Raw genomic sequence first — 16,531 nt, 5'->3', positions numbered from 1 at the left:
GCCGGTTGTGCTTTTATGCTGCATGCTGTGGTGGTACAGGCAGATATCATTGTGCTGCTCTTTCTATTGTTTTATTCTCTTGGTTTATGTCAATTTATAATAATTAGCTCATTCTTAGACTAATTATATCTGTTTTGCAGTCAGGACATAAGCATGTTCGTATTCATTCTGACTCTAGATCCGTACAGCAGATATTGTATACTGTACAGAGAACACATGCTCTAGTCTATAGAGACAGATAGATAGAAGTCTTATATAAAAATTTGGTTGGATATGTTCTGATTAGCCCAGAAAGTGACTCCATTTGCAGCATTTTTCTTATTCCTCAGTCAGCACAACTGAATCTCTTGCCGCTGACAGCAAAACAAAGCATTACCAACCTCTTCTCAGCTGTCACTGGCTGCAGCTCCTATTCTATTACCATCTGATAATGCCTCTTGCCCCTCTATCATGTCGCCATATCGTCGATTATCGTCAACTCTCTCCTCTTCAACCACTCTTCTGGATAGACCAACGGGTAAACTTCAACATCACCCTCGTCTTCCTCATCGCCCATGACCACCTTGCAACCCTCCCTGGCTCCTCTAGCTCGTCGCAGAATTGCGCTGGCAGGCCCTAAACTCCGTGACAGTTGCAACAGCTGTGCTGCGTCCAAGATCAAATGTACCAAGGAGAAACCAACATGCGCTCGCTGCGCAAAACGAGGCATCGCGTGTCGCTATTTCGAGACCAAACGAGCTGGTCGCAAGCAAGGCAGTCGTCAGCCGAGTAATCCGCCTGTCTCTTTTCCTGCTCAAGTCGCCCAGCATGCGGTTTCCGGCAGGACGTCGTCAGACCATGACTTGCTGGCTTCTCCCGGTGTGCTGCAGTTGTCTACTCGACCACCGTCGGTGGGCTATCCGGATATCTTTTCGGATGCTCCTTCGTTGGTTGATCCGTCGAAGACGATGACAACCCCTCCTACCACGTTCGATGGCCATTTTGAGGACTTTCTGGCTGCTTCGTCGATTCCGTTCTCCGTGGTCGATATACCCGATGCGAGCGATCTGCCTGATTCTTACCATTTCAACGACCCGGCTCAGATTGGCAGCTTGCTTGATCTCGATAAGACGACCCCTCTTCTTACGCCTGATAATGCCTCTTCGTCCATGGAGACTGCGGTGTTTCCCGAGTCTCGCCCGTCTTCCTCCGCACTACCCCAGGAAATACTGGACAGCAGACGACCGTCCATCATCGGCGGGCTCGATTCAAGACCAACAGGTTCCTTCCTGGGTCGTGCCCTTAATCTTCTAAAACAACTTCCCTCGCCAGCATCGACATCCCATGTTTCCAGGGGACAGGGTTTCGAGAACCACCCCCCGACCATCCAATCCGTCATCAACGACAACGAACAGACTGTCCAGGCGGTTAGCGATATACTCGAATACCAATCCGCCCATGACGGATATCTCCTCGCCATTCTGTCGATTATCATTCTTAAAGTCTTGGGCTGGTACGCCGCCGTGGTACGGCAAACGCCCGGTCTTGACCACCACCCCGAACATGGACGACGGTCTCCCACTATGGTGGATAATAACTACTGCGTAGATGACGAGGATCAGGGCCGTATGGCTGCACAGCAGGTTCTCAGCAAACTCCACCGCATACAGCGGGTGATTAATATCCTGTCCCAACGCTTCAAAGCCCTCAGGGGACACGGTGAACCCCCGAATTCCTCATCCTCCTCGTCCGACAGCTTTGACATCTTCTCGAATACGGAGAGCTTGTTTCCCTTTTCAAATTCCATATTGGAGCAGTTTGAGGTTGACCTCCGCAATCGTCTCCGTAACTTGTCATCGGAGACGGTGGACATTCTCAGCCAGGGGTGATATGGTCACGCTTCTTCATCATTCTTTTTTTTTTGTTTCCTCTTTTCCCGCCCAGACAAGGGCAGGCGTTGAGGTCTACGAGTTCCACGGTCGATTTTCCTTTCATAGATGTACATACTGCCTAGGGCAGCACTTTTTTCTTTTTTTTTTCTTTACATAAAATATAAACCCAACATGTCCGCCATTCTACGATGAACTGGCAGGGATAGACGCAGTGAAGCAATATCAATCAACAGCAATTTCTGTCATTTTCTCCCCTTTCTGATGTCAGCTAATGTCCTTTTTATCTCGTATACGATTATCTTTCGGTCTTGACTAGATCCCTGTACTCGTACTTTTTCTCACGGTCCAGAGCGCTGCAGGTATATCAACCGACGCCAGCCACTCTACTCAGCAAGCCAAATATAAACGATACGATCGGCTTTCTGGTACCTTTGAGTTCATTCCTCGCAGACAACAGACATGCTCTTCTGAAATTATGACCAGTCCTGTTGTCTGGCGCTTGTATCCTTTCCCACGAGGAGTGGGATTTGGAATCGCCCAGCCTGATTTCTAATCTCGATAAGAGATTACGTCTGCAATAATCCACATGGATGTTTGCAGTCATACACACATGTCGACGTCTGTTTAGAGTTGATGTTTGGTTTGTTTGTTTTGTTTACTGTCATGTGATTGTTTTCTCTATAGCCTCGAGACGAGTATGGTCAGTCACCGAGACGAGCAACTTGGTTAGAGTGCAACTTGATTGATTGAATACAGGCTGGACTATGGAGTATTCGTGATCATCTTATCAGGTTAGTACAAGGGAGATATGGTAACGGTACTTCGGTCTTGCCTTTATATCCGGTCATTCAATCCAAAGTCACTCATCATGTCATCAGCACAGACTCATCGAACGCGAGTATCGCTCGATTGCAAAGTGATCGCCAGTGCGTTATTCTCCGAGTCACCATCACCAGCGCCAACCGAGGCATCGGTTTAAGAATCGCGGAATGCTGTCTCGTCAACGGCGCGCGCGCATCGAGAGTCTAGGTACTCCATCGCTATTAACGAAGCAGGCGGCGTGCTTGCGTGCCCTCTCTGATCGTTACCCCCAACCAACTCTTTGTCCTCACGGCCAATGTCGCGCAGGAATCGAGCATTGCCGCTGCGGTGGACCAGATCGTCCAAGAGGCTGGCGCGATTCATGGGATGGTCGTGAATGCGGGGCGCAACGAACCATACGTGATACATCGGCGGTAGAGTTTACGCAGGAGATGAGCGTTATTCTCCGTTGATGTGCGTCTATCTATCTATTTGCACGTGAGGGAAGTGCTAGGTAGTAGCGCTACTAGCTCTCCAGGGCGTCTACACGACCAGTCAAGCCGCTCGGGCATTTATCAAACCCGGGCTCAAAGGCGCAATCATCTTCTAGCCTCCTACTATCCCAACATGACGAGTCTGGGTCCAGTCCAGTCCACCCCGTCGGACAGATACCTCCCATCCACCCACTGGAATGCTATCAAGGAGAAAGAGGGGGGTGAGGGGCCGGCCACGGACCGAACCAAGCTGAACCCACACAGGCCCAGCGCGTCCCCATCCACCCCTTATGGCGCATCCAGAGCCGGCGTGCGCAGCATGACCCATCCCAACCCATACCCTCGCGCTGGAATGGACATCCGCGTCAACGGCGTATTTATGGCCGGGTTTGGTCAATACAGCCGAACACACTGAGTGGTTGGTGCCACAGCAGCCGGATTGGGAGTCGGGCTGAGATAGTATGGACTATGGTGGGTTTTTGCATCTTGTGGAGGTGCAGGAGTTGAGCTTGGTGGGGCGTATGTATGTTTATTTGGGTGCGGCGAGTTATACGAATACGACTGATATAGCTGTGGATGGGGTTTTTATGTCTGATGGGAGGTTTCTGATGCTGACTTTAGCTTGATTTGACGGTGAGTGCTCAGTGTATTGGCTAAATATAACCATCTAGGCATGATGTGCTTGCATGCTTGATCAATATGCTTACACAACTACAGTAACACCAAACACCCAGCCAAGTAGCACCATACAGAGTACAGAGTACAGTACATACAACGCCACAATTACCCCTCACTAGAACCCTACAGTGTTCTATATGCAGCGTGCTTCTAGACCCCCAGATAAGAAACCGTTGGTATATCCCTTGCAGCGGTCACTTGATGTTGAGGAGCGGTTTCAGTGTACGGGTGCGACCTGTACGACAGTCTGTGCTACACGGTGTTTTTGAACTAAGCTTGTCAGGTAGAACAGGTGGATGGATGGTTAGACAGTTTCATCGGCTCCGTGCATAGTGCAGGACAGTGTGAGTCTGGTTCAACGGTTTTCTTCGCAGTATTAGTCTGAAATCTTCCAGAATGATAGCCATTGCTAATAAGATAAATATAAATTCGAGATATGGTATAATAATGATGTGGTATCTTCAGACTCTTTGGAAAATACGCATGCAGAACGGGCAATTTACCTGGAACACGGAGCATAGGCTATATTCCCCTTAGCACCGAGATCGCCATGGACCTGTCATATGTAGACAAGGACACCATGTGTTGATGGATCAATTGTTATCAGCTAAATTGCCCGTACATTTAAATAAAGAACGAAAGAAAAAAAAAAAAAAAAAAAAAGAGAGTACGTATTCATCAACTCCTGATAATGAACTCGGACGATCGACTGTCCATCCGCCACGAATCATCCAGATACTAGAAGGCACTAAGAATCCAGCTTCACGCTACTACCAACGGATTCATGCACAGCTTAAACTAATCTACTAGTAATCTCAACCTTGGTCTAGAGGAGATAGTAGATGGTTTCGATCAAGGAGAAATCAGAGAAACCGGACGAGAATGAAAAATGTCTGAGAAGCCATGCGCCATGCGCCATGCGCCACGCGCCATGTATGTATCCGGACAGAGAGTGTGGGACGGATTCCGATCTCTTGTCACCAGGGTAATAATTGACAATCAATCTGAACGACTATTGTCTGAAAACAAAAAAGGGGTGGGATGGACGGTTTGTCTCTGATGCAGATGGATTTGATTATTTTAAAATAAAAAGAGGGGAACAGAATAGCTTTATTATTTCATTTTGACTCGGAATGCAGTTTCCAATGCACAGAGCGACAAAGTCTCACCTCCTGACGGCTTGAATTCCTCACCATCGAAGATCCGTCGCTGGATAGTCGCCGTTGAGACTTTGGGATTATTGAACGACTTCTTTTTTGTGTGTCTCTCCTTCTTTTCTGCTCCTTCGTCTGCGTATCTTTCCTGGTCTGAGCTCGGCGGGTCAAACAAAAGGCCCAAAGCGCCTTTGGGGGGGAAGCCGCCACCAAAACACCCCCTTTCCCAGGAGACTGTGGGGAGAGCAGAAAATAATAATAATAATAAAGAAAGAAAAAAAGAGAGAGAGAAAGAGACAGCGGAGACAAGGCAGACGAATTGAAAGAAGTGACTTGACGCTTTCTGCTTCTGACAAGGAGAAGAGAGAAAAAAAAAAAAAAACAAAACATCCTTATTTCGACCGCTGGTTTGGCTCAATTTTCAGCCATTTTTTATCTTATCGCCTTATTTACGGTCTGCCTTGTGTGTGTACAGCCTCAAGGTCTCACTGGCCGCTTTTAAACAACCACATTATCCTAGCATCCATATACCTTCATGGCTTTCGGTTTACAAACGCGCCCAGAAGCAGACCACGAGATGACTGCCGGACTTACGATAGGTGGCACCCAGCCAACAACGGCTTTGTTGAGTGGAGATGAAAAGCGCCCGGCGTCCTCGAGGAGCGATCTGGAGCCTTCCTTGCCATCGCCGGCTCTGACCCAGATGTCTTCGAATCAAGAATACGACCCTTCGGTGGGCGCGAAACCATACTCTCCCTTTTACCGACATGCCACATCCAACGTCTCCGTTCAACAACTAACCGTCGAGGCAAAGCATTCGAATCGCGATGGTTACAGCTTGAACGACCCGGAGAGCGGTCAGATCCCGTCGCATGATCCCTCGGTTGACATTGGTAAAAAGCGGCAATCCAAGTTGTGGGCGGAAAAGAAGAAGAAAGGAGGCTGTCTGCGATCATTGAACAAGAAACAACGCCTGGCGGTCAAGCTGGTCATTGCCGTCCTCATTGTCGGAACCATGATCGCCATTGCGCTTGGGATTACTGCTGCAGTGGGCGGGGGAGTGTGGAAATCGCGGTATCAAAAATCGTCGATGAATAAATAGGTGGGTGAAGGGCAATGCGCAATATCAAATCCATCCATGCTGACCGTCTTTTCAACAGTCCGAGTCTTTCCTCACCTTGTATCTCTCTATATCTCTCCTATACGTTCGACGAGCCTGTGAAGACCTTGTCGCGGGACGACTCATCTGATCAGAGCTCTCTTCGTTATGACCCAGACAATTGCGACCGAGACCTTGGAGGTCCCGCATATTATTCCTCGTCGCACCCATGGAAATCCATCAATGTCTGAAATCGAAAAAACAGTACATTCCAGCCAGGAGCTTTCGTGTACAGAAATCAGAAAGCGTGGACAGCAGACGCTTCGCCCGCCGATGTATATGACCTCTCCACCGGGCGCATTATCTATTCCCATTGAGACCGACTTGTGATCCAGGTCTCTGTATGTGCTTGTCTGGCATGCTTTCTGTTTATTCTAGCGTGTCGATCAGCGTTATCATTTCGAAGCGAAGACCCTCTACTCGTTTTGGGTTCATCAGGGGTTCCTGTAATATATAATATTAGCTTAGGATTGAAAATATTTTTCCACGGCTGTACCTATTGTCTGGTAGTGATAGGAATGTCATGTTAGCCTGCATTCTCATCATCGGCACTGAGCTAACTGCTGAGTTGAGTTGAGTCTGAAGCTGCAGACTGACATCCGAAGCGGGATTTTGTTGTTCCCGATCCTCCGTGGCTCTACGATATGCCGGACAGAACCGGAGAAGCAAAAGAACAAGCCATGAAGTAATAAACCAGCAGAATATCCATTTCCAAGATGCTACTAATCAAAAACAGACTCAATCCAATCCAATTGCCTCATCGATGAGCCCTCCTCCATAAGCACAACCATGAGCATCCCAACACCCCTCTACGAACCCGCCCAAGTGCCGCGCATCAAAAACGCAAAACGCCTCACCACCACGCGCACCAAGCAGCTCCTCCGGGCCGCAGATCGAGCATACAATGATCCGCCCCCGCCGCCTGCGCTGGGCGATTGCTGTGGGAGTTCATGCGATCCCTGCGTGAACGATTTGTGGAAGGAAGAATTGGCGTGTTGGAGGGAGCGGTGGGGGGATGGGGCAGTGGAGGATAAGGATAAGGATAAGGATGCGAATGCGAATGCGGATAACAAGATGGATAAGGGGGAGGAGGAAGAGGAGAAGGAGAGACGGATGCCGGGGAGTTGGGAGTGGTGATTGATGTGTGCTTTATGTTTATGTTTATGTTGTATGATGTGTATGATGTTTTTATTATTCGTTGGTTGTTTCGGTCTTTGGTTAAGGAGTTTGTTAGATGGTGGGGTTTATAGACATCCATGTCAATAGAGTCGCAGTCGCATCCAAGAGTAGTGATATTTGTCAGAGTATTTGATATGGCTGTATAATTGGAAGCAGTGATTGAAAATATATATCTTTTGTGCTAATTATTGATTTGAATGGTTGCTATTAAGAGAACTGGCTGGGTGGTATTGTTGTGATGTAGCAAGCATGTTCGGAGAAGAAATATATATTGACTTTGATATCGGTTTCGTGCGTGCAGGACCCTGTACACCAACAAGTATTGCACTGTCTAACATGGCTCTAACATGGCATGTTTTATTTTCGATAAAATACATAAATTGGAATTACTATCAGATGAATTTACAGACGTCTATATCGATTATATCGACTGTGGACATTCTACTCTGTTCTATTGTGCTCTCTTCCTGCCTGACTGCCTGGCTACGGAACAACATCGGCCCCCTCCCACGTGACGCACAACCCGTGACACTGCTATAAAAACCCTTCTCGCTCGCCGATCTTTGACTTATTTTTTCTTTTCTTCTCCAGATCAAAAGTAAACAGAGCCTGCCACGACCGTCACCCAGTTTTTTATCCCACGGTGATGTGTTGCCTTCGATCCCTCCGGGGATCGTCCGGCTCTGGAGAAGAATGCATTCCTTGATAGGAAGTTTGCCTCTCGTTGGGTCCTCTTCAGTGAGGGCGATGAGGGGGGAATGTCGATGACGGGATACATCTCCAATTTTAAATCCAGCATGGGCTGCGAGGCGGTGACTCGTGGTTTGTGTGTGGATGCCTGCAACTGCAGATTTTCGTATGATTGATTCAAAACGATTCGAATGATGAATTGAATGAATGTTGAATTGAACCAAGCTATGTCTTGTTTACCTCGTATTCTGTATTTTGGATTAAGGCTGTCGCTGTCTAGCAACTACAGGTGCAATGCAAGTTCTGTTCACTGCTACACATGCCTGTCAATTTTGTAATTCTGCTCTATGTGTCGTGCTTGGTGTTGCTGTCGCTGTCGCACTCACCGTCACCAGAGATGGCCTCACTGGAAACAAGTTCTGCCTCCTTCACATGACGACTTCAGGCAATTCCACCTCGTTCAATGGGCGATGCGATGCCAATGGCAACTTGTCAACGGATTTTAAATTCATCAATACCGGTTCAGCATGTTGATCCCCTTTGTAGGGGCGTAGTGGTGGTCCATCCAAGGGATTCTCCTCGCCGTCGCTGAACGTGCTCCATACCGATCCCTGGGATCTATACCTTGCTAGGACACCATGGAATGTTGCGAGATCCCATCGCGAGGGCCGTGCTGGTTCCATCCTACCGTGGACCTTGATTCTGGTCTCCATGTCGTTATTTCACCCATTCCTCAGGGCATTCTCTCGGTGGAAACAGTCTCCTGGCTGGTCTTTGTTTGTTTCGCTGGACAATGGTCTCCTGGCATTCCAATCCCAATGGGAGAGTCTCTAGCGAGTTCCTGATGGCGATAAAAGGTTTGTCAATGTCCGGCCGATCTGAGTTTTGATTCCATCCATCAAGCATCACCGGTATTGGGAACCGCTGTCTTTCTTTTTGTCTCCATTCTCTTTTTGCCCTTCCCTGTTCGCGCTCTTGAATCAAGCCGCTCTTTAATCTGTCTTAGTTGCATTTTCTATCATAATCAATCCCGAACCAGCAAGATGAAGGGTTTGCACGGAGGTATCCCCATCGCGGTTCTGGCGGCCGTTGCGAAGGCCCAGGTCATCGGAGGCCCGACTGGCAACGATGGCCCTGATGGAGTCGCTTACCCTATCCACGACTCGTACTCGAGCACCGTCCAGGAATGGAACAAGGACAACCACGATGTCCACATCGAGAACAAGTTTCCCCCGCCGCCTCCTCCGCATCACCCTCACCCCGGTCCTCCGCATGGTGTCCACCCTGGCCACGGCTACGGTGGACCTGGACCGCACGGCGGATTCCCCCATCATGCTCGTGGCGTTCCTGCCCACGAAGATACCACTCTGATCGGTGGTCCTTCTGGTCCTAAGAAGCCAGGCCACAGTGAGGTGATCGGTGGCCCATCTGGCGATGACCACGGTCAAGCTGCCGCCATTCCCATTGAGAACAGCTACTCCTCAAGCGTGAAGGATTCGTACAAGGACGACCACCATGTCGACATCAAGCATGAGCACGAGCCTTGGCCTCGTCCTCCTTTCCACCCTGGACCGCCTCACCACCATTGGTCTCGTGGTGAGCCCAAGCCGCCCCACGGGGACACCATTATCGGTGGTCCCTCTGGAGATGACGGTGGTAACACTGCGGCAATCCCAATCACCGACAGCTACTCCAGTGATGTGAAAGACTGGTACAAAGACGACCACTCCGTCGATGTCAAGCACGAATATGAGCCTTGGGCTCGTCCTCCCTTCCACCCCGGACCCAAGGGACCTCATCCCGGCCCCAAAGGCAAAGGTCCTCACCCTGGCCCACCGTCTAAGCATCACTGGGCTCGCGGTGGCCCCCCTCACGAGGATACCGTCATTGGAGGCCCATCCGGTGACGATGGTGGAAATGTTGCTGCCATCCCGATTACCGCTAGCTACGACAGCAGCGTCAAGGACTGGTATAAGGATGATCACTCTGTCGATGTGAAGCATGAGCACGAGCCATGGTGGCCTCACCCTCACGCACCGCACCACCACTGGGCTCGCGGTGGGCCTCCGCCTCACGAGGACACCATCATCGGTGGTCCTTCCGGCGACGATGGTGGAAACGCCGCTGCTATTCCCATCGAGGGTGATTACTCGTCCAGCGTGAAGGATTGGTACAAGGATGACCACTCTGTAGACGTCAAGCACGAACATGAGCCCTGGTGGCCTCACCCAGAATTCTGGCCTGGACCACCCCACGGACCTAAGCCTCACGGCCACCCTGGACCCAAGGGCCCTCATCCTGATGGCAAGAAGCCGCACTATGCCCGTGGCGTCCCCGAGAAGCACGAGCACCCCGATGCTACTCTCATTGACGGACCGTCTGGCGATGACGAGGGCAATGTTGCTGCCATCCCTATTAAGGGTGAATACTCTTCCGATGTCAAGGACTCGTACAAGGATGATCACTCCGTTGATATCGAGCACGAGCACGAGCCGTGGTGGCCTCACCCCGCTTTCCACCCCGGACCTCCTCCACCTCACGGACACCCTGGACCCAAAGGACCCCACCCCGGTCCCAAGAAGCCACACCCTGATTCAAAGAAGCCTTACCATGCCCGTGGCTTCCCCGAGAAGGAGAAGCCCCATGACACTACCGTGATCGGTGGACCATCCGGTGATGATGAGGGCAATGTCGCTGCTATCCCGATCAAGGGTGACTACTCCTCCAGTGTCAAGGATTGGTACAAGGACGACCACTCCGTGGATGTGAAAGAGCACTGGGACCACCCCCACCCTAAGCCTCACCACCCTCACTGGGGTGGCCCCGGCCCTCACGGCGGTTTCCCTGGCGGACCTGGTCCCAAGCGTGCCCTGCGTCAGCCTGGCGGCGATTCGGACGTTATTGGCGGCCCCTCTGGTGATGAACCTGGCAACGTCTATGCTCAATCTTATGAAAATGAGTACGATTCGGATGTGAAGAGCAAGCACAACGATGACCACTCTGTCAAAGCAACAGTCCCCCACTATGACGTGGTCCCTCCGCCTCACCCCGAAGGAAAGCCCAAGCCTGACCACTACGAGACTAAGCCTGATCAATATGAGCCCAAGCCCAAGAACCACCACGAACCCGAGCATGCCCCTGAGTCGGAGCACTCTACTGTCCAGCACCCGCCTGCTGTCATGAGCAATGAGGACCAGGAGGATGGTGAAGCCTGTTCCACAAAGGTCAAGCACATTGTCCACACCGTGACCCAGACCAAATTCCAGACCGACAAGGCTACCACCACCAGCAAGCCTACTGCCACCAGCAAGCCTACTACCACCGGCAAGCCTACTACCACCGGCAAGCATACTGCCACTGGCAAGTTCCACGACCCGCAACAAGCTGCATCGTCGTCAGCGCTGTATCACCAGCCCCAGTCGGCCTACGCAAGCCCACAGCCATCCCTCTACCACAGCGCTCAGTCATCGTCGTCGCCCACGACATCGAAGCACCTCCACGGCAGCGCTCAGGCTGAACCCAGCGCCGTCATCCATCACCAGCCCCAGCTGCATGCCACCACTCCCTCAGCGTCCGTCTCCCATGGTCCCTTGACCTCGAGCGTGACCGTCAAGCACGCATCTACCTACGCCGTCATCCCTGTGCACGTTCCATACTCCTCTGCCGCTAGCTCTGTCAAGATCTACGCTTCAGAATCACCTTACAGCACTCCCTCGCCCAACGCACTTCCCAGCGGTGCATCGCCTAAGCACTTCTCCCCCAACTCCGCAAAGAACTCGACTTCCCACGGCATTGCCTTCACTGGTGGTGCTTCCCGCTTGACTGCCGGAGCTGGTATTGTCTCTGTCCTCTGCGGTTTGGTCGCTGTTGCTGCTGCTCTGTAAGGATGTAATGTTACTTCCAAGTCTGCCTTTCTGTCATTCATTTTATCATATCACCAATACCTTCGTTATGTGATCCATGTTTTCTAGTCACTCGTTTGGAGGGAAGGGCCTCTTTAATGCCATGTACTCTTATGAAATTATAATTTTTGCATTCTAGAACAATTTCACTCGTAGATGATTCACTTTAGACGTACACTACCTCTAGCAATTGAGCTTTTGGATCCCACGCTGTTCACGGTCTGAATAGTTTCTACTACAATCCCCTGCGATCGTTCTGATTAATTTTTTGTTACCGTCTGCCTACATCAGCCCGAGGTCGTCAAATTAAACACTAATGCAACTGTCCTGTGGCAACACGGATTTCGTACAACCGGGTCCACTATCGCCATCATGAAATCACCCCTTGACCAAACCTTGTCAAAAAAGCTCCAAGATAGCCAGTCCATTGTGTCATAAAGCTATTGCTCCATATAAAATCAAGTTCTACTGTATGGTTTCCCTTTGTTACAGGTCAAGTTTTTGAATTGTGTTGTTGTTTTCCAGACATCGCCAACCAGGTTTCCGTCGCCTGATATCATTATCTCATCACAGCACTGTGAGCCGTGACATCAGCTCGTGAACCATGTATTCTTGTTAAATTATGTATATAAGATGTCTTCTTTTCTGTTCTCGAGGTTTGTAGATTCAGATTACTGAAATTATTCTACAAACACTCAATCATCTACCCCCATATCCTCACAAACAAGCTATCAAAATGCCTATCGACCCTCACCAAGGCGGCACCCTCTCCGAAATGGCCACGGGCACTACCATGCCCAACGACGCCGGTATCCAAAGAACCATCCCCTCCGTCCCGCGCCCGGACCAAAAGAGCGAAGACCCCCAGTTCGACAATCAGGGCCTCGCGGAGCCCACTTCTGCCTTTGCCGCGGATAACGCTACAGACTTGCCCCGGAGCACTAGGGATATGGGTGCTACGGGCGAGGTTCTCTCGGGAACGGGAAACTCGATACCGGCGGAGAGTGAGTCGAAGAGGACGCAGATTGGGGCGAATAATCCCGGCTCGAAGGGGAGTTTGAGGGATTTTAAGCATGCGGAATTGAATCGGAGTGCGTTTGATCGGTATGCGAAGGAGGATGGCGATTCGGGGGAGTATATTGGGCAGCATGAGACAAGGAATGAGTGATTGGGTATAAGATTGTTTTCTTTTCCAATTGTATAATAAATTTATTGTTCTTGATGTCGACTAAAATCTAAGCAAGAGGTCTGGTTAAATTGTATTTCATCGTGCTCCCATGAAACCTTGGTAGATCTCATCTAAAGCATCTCGTTTGCGTTTCCGATCGGCCTGTTCGGCTTCTTCTGCCTCATCGGGTTCGCCTTCTGGTTCTCGAGATACCCAGGAGCGGATGGTTCCATCGCCATGGGCAGAAAACATCTCCATGCCTTCCCCGGCTGCGCCGTTACCGCGCCAGGCCAAAGCATTTATGCGCGCAGCAGTCAGTGCACTGGATCGTCCACGGAATTCTTGTCGCCCAATTAAGAGACCAGGTGCCCTGAGACGTTTGACAAAGGTTCCCTCGCGAAGCTCAAACATGAAAATCTCCCCGCGGTCATCTCTCTCGTTGAAATTAGGCCACAGGAGTGTCTCATGACCAGGTATCATTGCGCCCCGAGGCACGATCAGTGGCGCCCGTTCTGCAAGGTGCGACGATACACTGTTCCGTACTCGTGGACCAAAGTGTACCAGAGTATTTGCGCCCGTGGATGCATCCCATACCCGAAGCCGCGCGTCTTGACCAGCGGTTACCAAGTGTGTGCCATTGGAGGTCCATCGCACGCCTGTCACTGCGCCATTGTGTGCTCGCGCTTGGCGAGAGAATGCCGGACGGCTCTGGTACAATTCCGGAGCGGAACCTGAAGGGACCAATCCCACAGCATCATCCATATCCAGTGTAGCGATGGCGGAATTGTGACCGCCTCGACGGACATCAAAAAGAATCACCCGATTATCTGCAGAGGCGGAAGCCAGAATATGAGACTGATGTGGGGCCCATGATACTGAAAGCACCGAGGAGGTATGTCCTGGAAGACCATGTGTAGACAGACCGGATCGTAAGTCTAGCAATCGAACCGATTTCTCTGACGTACCTACTGCGATCAGTAGGGTTGACCCAGGATGGGAAGAAAACGAATGCGAGTACGGTGTGCAATCGAGCCTAAATGTATGAACGGGTGTTATATCTGGTTCCAAGGCCGATAGCTTGAGCGTGCCATCATGCGACGTTGTCAAGATGGTGGACGGACTTGGGTCAAAGGGATAGATCGAGACAGAGGTAATGGCATGAGTATGGGCGTCCTCATGTGAGGCTCTTATGACAGATGCACGGGGTTCGTGAATGTGATTTAATTCAGCTCCTCTGGTCTCCAAATCCCAAAGACGAATAGACGAATCGGCGCCACCAGAAACCATGCTGTCGGGTGTTAGTTGCGACCATGACGATTCAAAGCTAGGAGCTTACAATCGTCCATCATATTGATCAATTGCGAGTACGTTAGCACCCGCTGGATGGGCAATTATTTGGTCGTCAGGAGCATGACCATCATCCAAAACCTCCGATGTATTTTGTGGTTGGCTTTCAGTTGAGTGGACCTTTTTACGACTTGAGAATCGGATGCCAGGAGCTGGCTCAAGGTGTTGTACCAGCCGAGTAGTTTGGGCGACATGGAAGGTAGACGGACTGATGGACCCGAGGGCCCTGTTTAAAAGATACGAATTCATTCATCAGGGATTCAAATATTCTCCACCCATAAACATGCGTCACCTTGACGATCCTTGTGAATTGTGATGTTGAGGTGCGCAAGTTGCGACTTCGAAGTGATCGCCAATGCATCATCGACAGATGCGGGGCGGAGAAAGGTTCGGCCGGGTCATCCAACTTTTTTTGCAGTCGACGAGTCACAGAAAAAGATAGCAACAACATCCAGCTTGACTGAATATATCTGTCAATGGGTGGCCGGAGAGCTTCCTAATGCTCTCGTGCGGGTGAACCCAGTCATACCAGGACTATGTCCTACGGCAAATCCCTTGCACTGAGCCAGAATTCCTTTGTTCAACCTCCGTCCGAGCAAGATGAGGTCGAGGATGAGAACTCGATAAGACGCCAGAAGCGACAGGCCAATGTCTACGATGCCGTAGCTGGTTGGTGGCCCAAGATTTGTTTCTCTGGACTCGAATACTGATGATGATAGGTCGTGTCAATGCTCATGGATTTCTCTCGTCTGCCTCTTACACTTCGAAATACCGAGATACGGCGTCCTCGAGTGCCCGCGCTGTTCGTCCCGAAGAAGTTCTGTTTCGTCGGCAAAATGCCCCGACTCGCTTCGAGGAGAACGACTTTTACTTCGCGCACGAATCTCTTCCACCCGCTCGCCCGCTCCCCAGCTCCGATCTGTTGGAGGCGATTCACGCTTACTCGGCCGATTATTACAACCATGCAACAATTGATGGGGGCCAGGATGATTATCAAAGCATGGACGAAACGGCATTGATTGCGATGGGTATACTGATAGAGGAGATGGCAAAGGAGTCTCTGGGTGAAACTGGAGACTTGGTTCTCGTTGAAGGAGAGGATATTTCAGATGACGAGATTCAACCGACACAGAGGACAGGAATGCGCATGGGTCGTAAAAGGGCCAACACGGCTCAGAGTGCTATTATGGCCAGCTCAGGAGATGATTTGGACAGTGTGGTGAAGAAGAAGAAGCGGTCTAAAAAGCGCAAGCTGACCCGCAAGGCTTCTGCTACTGACATGGACACGGAGCCAGACGAGAGATCGTGAATATCGTGTTCATAGCACAAGCTCCTCTTGCTGGATGGGTATCCTAAAGGATTTCAACCATGATTCCGACGACTCTTTACGATAAACTTGATTGAGTGGTTTCCCAATATAGCCTTGGATTCTGTCGTCTACTATTATGTTATCAAATTATTCGACTATCTAATGAATGACCCTATTTGATCAAGACGCTTCCCTGGAATTACTGGCAGTGTATCCTGTCCATGCAGCCTTATAGCAGACAGCACATGCCAGATTAATGTCGGCATAACGCCTGTCTACATGGATTGGAACGAGAAAATCATTTTAACCGGCCCAGTAGGAGAAATGGTTCAGGATTTCCCTCAATTCTTCCAACCGACACTTCATTTGACTTGGAAACTTGAGCTTCCATCAGTCCGCGTGGTCATCTCACTGACTTGGCACACCCTTATTCCCGACCAATATACTGTTGTCACATCCTAGTCGTAATCCGACATTTGTTTAAAGAGGCGCAAATTAGGGCCTTGGCCATGGCCAGAATACTCGCAACTTCTGTTGGAACGGGCGGAGAGGGACTAGACCTCCCAGTAAACGATCCCTGCAATTTTTAACCCCGGATTTTCGTTGGTTTCACGGCTCTCTTATTTTGACCATCGGAGCTTACCAGCAATCAATTAGCCTGAACACGATTATACCCATCACTCTCGTGAGTGAGGCGTCCTTGGCAACTAGCTGTTCGTGGAATAAAAAGAGCCACAGTATGGGTATCTAGGCTTAATTGTGGCTCCAAGTCGAATCCT

At 50.4% G+C, this 16,531-nt stretch overlaps 8 protein-coding genes across 8 annotated transcripts; 7 read left to right on the top strand and 1 right to left on the bottom strand.

Moving 5' to 3' along the window:
* The first annotated feature begins 257 nt into the window (after window positions 1-257).
* On the top strand, window positions 258-2,107 carry tpcE (Zn(II)2Cys6 domain-containing transcription factor tpcE). Its single transcript, XM_040833959.1, has one exon. It carries the CDS (start codon window positions 555-557, stop codon window positions 1,866-1,868), a length of 1,314 nt encoding a protein of 437 aa, XP_040694462.1. The 5' UTR covers window positions 258-554; the 3' UTR covers window positions 1,869-2,107.
* Window positions 2,108-3,590: 1,483 nt separating this feature from the next.
* On the top strand, window positions 3,591-4,003 carry ASPWEDRAFT_34259 (uncharacterized protein; the record flags this gene model as incomplete). Its single annotated transcript, XM_040833958.1, has 2 exons — window positions 3,591-3,799; window positions 3,884-4,003. A coding segment is annotated over exon 1 (160 nt), but the record flags the coding sequence as incomplete, so codon positions are not given.
* Window positions 4,004-5,533: 1,530 nt separating this feature from the next.
* ASPWEDRAFT_22932 (uncharacterized protein) lies at window positions 5,534-6,100 on the top strand (the record flags this gene model as incomplete). The annotated part of the gene is made up of 1 exon (XM_040832415.1): window positions 5,534-6,100. One exon carries the CDS (start codon window positions 5,534-5,536, stop codon window positions 6,098-6,100), a length of 567 nt encoding a protein of 188 aa, XP_040694460.1.
* An 846-nt stretch (window positions 6,101-6,946) lies between these two features.
* ASPWEDRAFT_166843 (uncharacterized protein) lies at window positions 6,947-7,294 on the top strand (the record flags this gene model as incomplete). Its single annotated transcript, XM_040830065.1, has 1 exon — window positions 6,947-7,294. The coding sequence occupies one exon, from the start codon at window positions 6,947-6,949 to the stop codon at window positions 7,292-7,294; it is 348 nt and encodes a 115-aa protein (XP_040694459.1).
* A 1,775-nt stretch (window positions 7,295-9,069) lies between these two features.
* CweA (putative GPI anchored protein) lies at window positions 9,070-11,910 on the top strand (the record flags this gene model as incomplete). The annotated part of the gene is made up of 1 exon (XM_040830064.1): window positions 9,070-11,910. One exon carries the CDS (start codon window positions 9,070-9,072, stop codon window positions 11,908-11,910), a length of 2,841 nt encoding a protein of 946 aa, XP_040694458.1.
* A 754-nt stretch (window positions 11,911-12,664) lies between these two features.
* On the top strand, window positions 12,665-13,096 carry ASPWEDRAFT_22929 (uncharacterized protein; the record flags this gene model as incomplete). Its single annotated transcript, XM_040832414.1, has 1 exon — window positions 12,665-13,096. One exon carries the CDS (start codon window positions 12,665-12,667, stop codon window positions 13,094-13,096), a length of 432 nt encoding a protein of 143 aa, XP_040694457.1.
* A 96-nt stretch (window positions 13,097-13,192) lies between these two features.
* On the bottom strand, window positions 13,193-14,692 carry ASPWEDRAFT_101063 (WD repeat protein; the record flags this gene model as incomplete). Its single annotated transcript, XM_040827355.1, has 2 exons — window positions 13,193-14,384; window positions 14,433-14,692. 2 exons carry the CDS (start codon window positions 14,690-14,692, stop codon window positions 13,193-13,195), a joined length of 1,452 nt encoding a protein of 483 aa, XP_040694456.1.
* Window positions 14,693-14,869: 177 nt separating this feature from the next.
* On the top strand, window positions 14,870-15,892 carry ASPWEDRAFT_233801 (uncharacterized protein). The gene is made up of 2 exons (XM_040832473.1): window positions 14,870-15,112; window positions 15,163-15,892. The coding sequence occupies exons 1-2, from the start codon at window positions 14,980-14,982 to the stop codon at window positions 15,750-15,752; spliced, it is 723 nt and encodes a 240-aa protein (XP_040694455.1). The 5' UTR covers window positions 14,870-14,979; the 3' UTR covers window positions 15,753-15,892.
* Window positions 15,893-16,531: the final 639 nt, after the last annotated feature.

This window comes from Aspergillus wentii, assembly GCF_001890725.1.
Source record: "Aspergillus wentii DTO 134E9 unplaced genomic scaffold ASPWEscaffold_1, whole genome shotgun sequence".
In the NCBI taxonomy this organism is placed as follows: Eukaryota; Fungi; Ascomycota; class Eurotiomycetes; order Eurotiales; family Aspergillaceae; genus Aspergillus; species Aspergillus wentii.
Note: the sequence above shows the minus strand (reverse complement) of the source record. Positions and strands in the feature narration are given on the sequence as shown.

Coding starts and splice junctions, on each gene's coding strand:
- tpcE (XM_040833959.1), top strand. CDS start 555: ATGACCACCTTGCAACCCTCCCTGGCTCCTCTAGCTCGTCGCAGAATT.
- ASPWEDRAFT_233801 (XM_040832473.1), top strand. CDS start 14,980: ATGTCCTACGGCAAATCCCTTGCACTGAGCCAGAATTCCTTTGTTCAA. Junction 15,113..15,162: donor TGTCTACGATGCCGTAGCTG/GTTGGTGGCCCA, acceptor TGATGATGATAG/GTCGTGTCAATGCTCATGGA.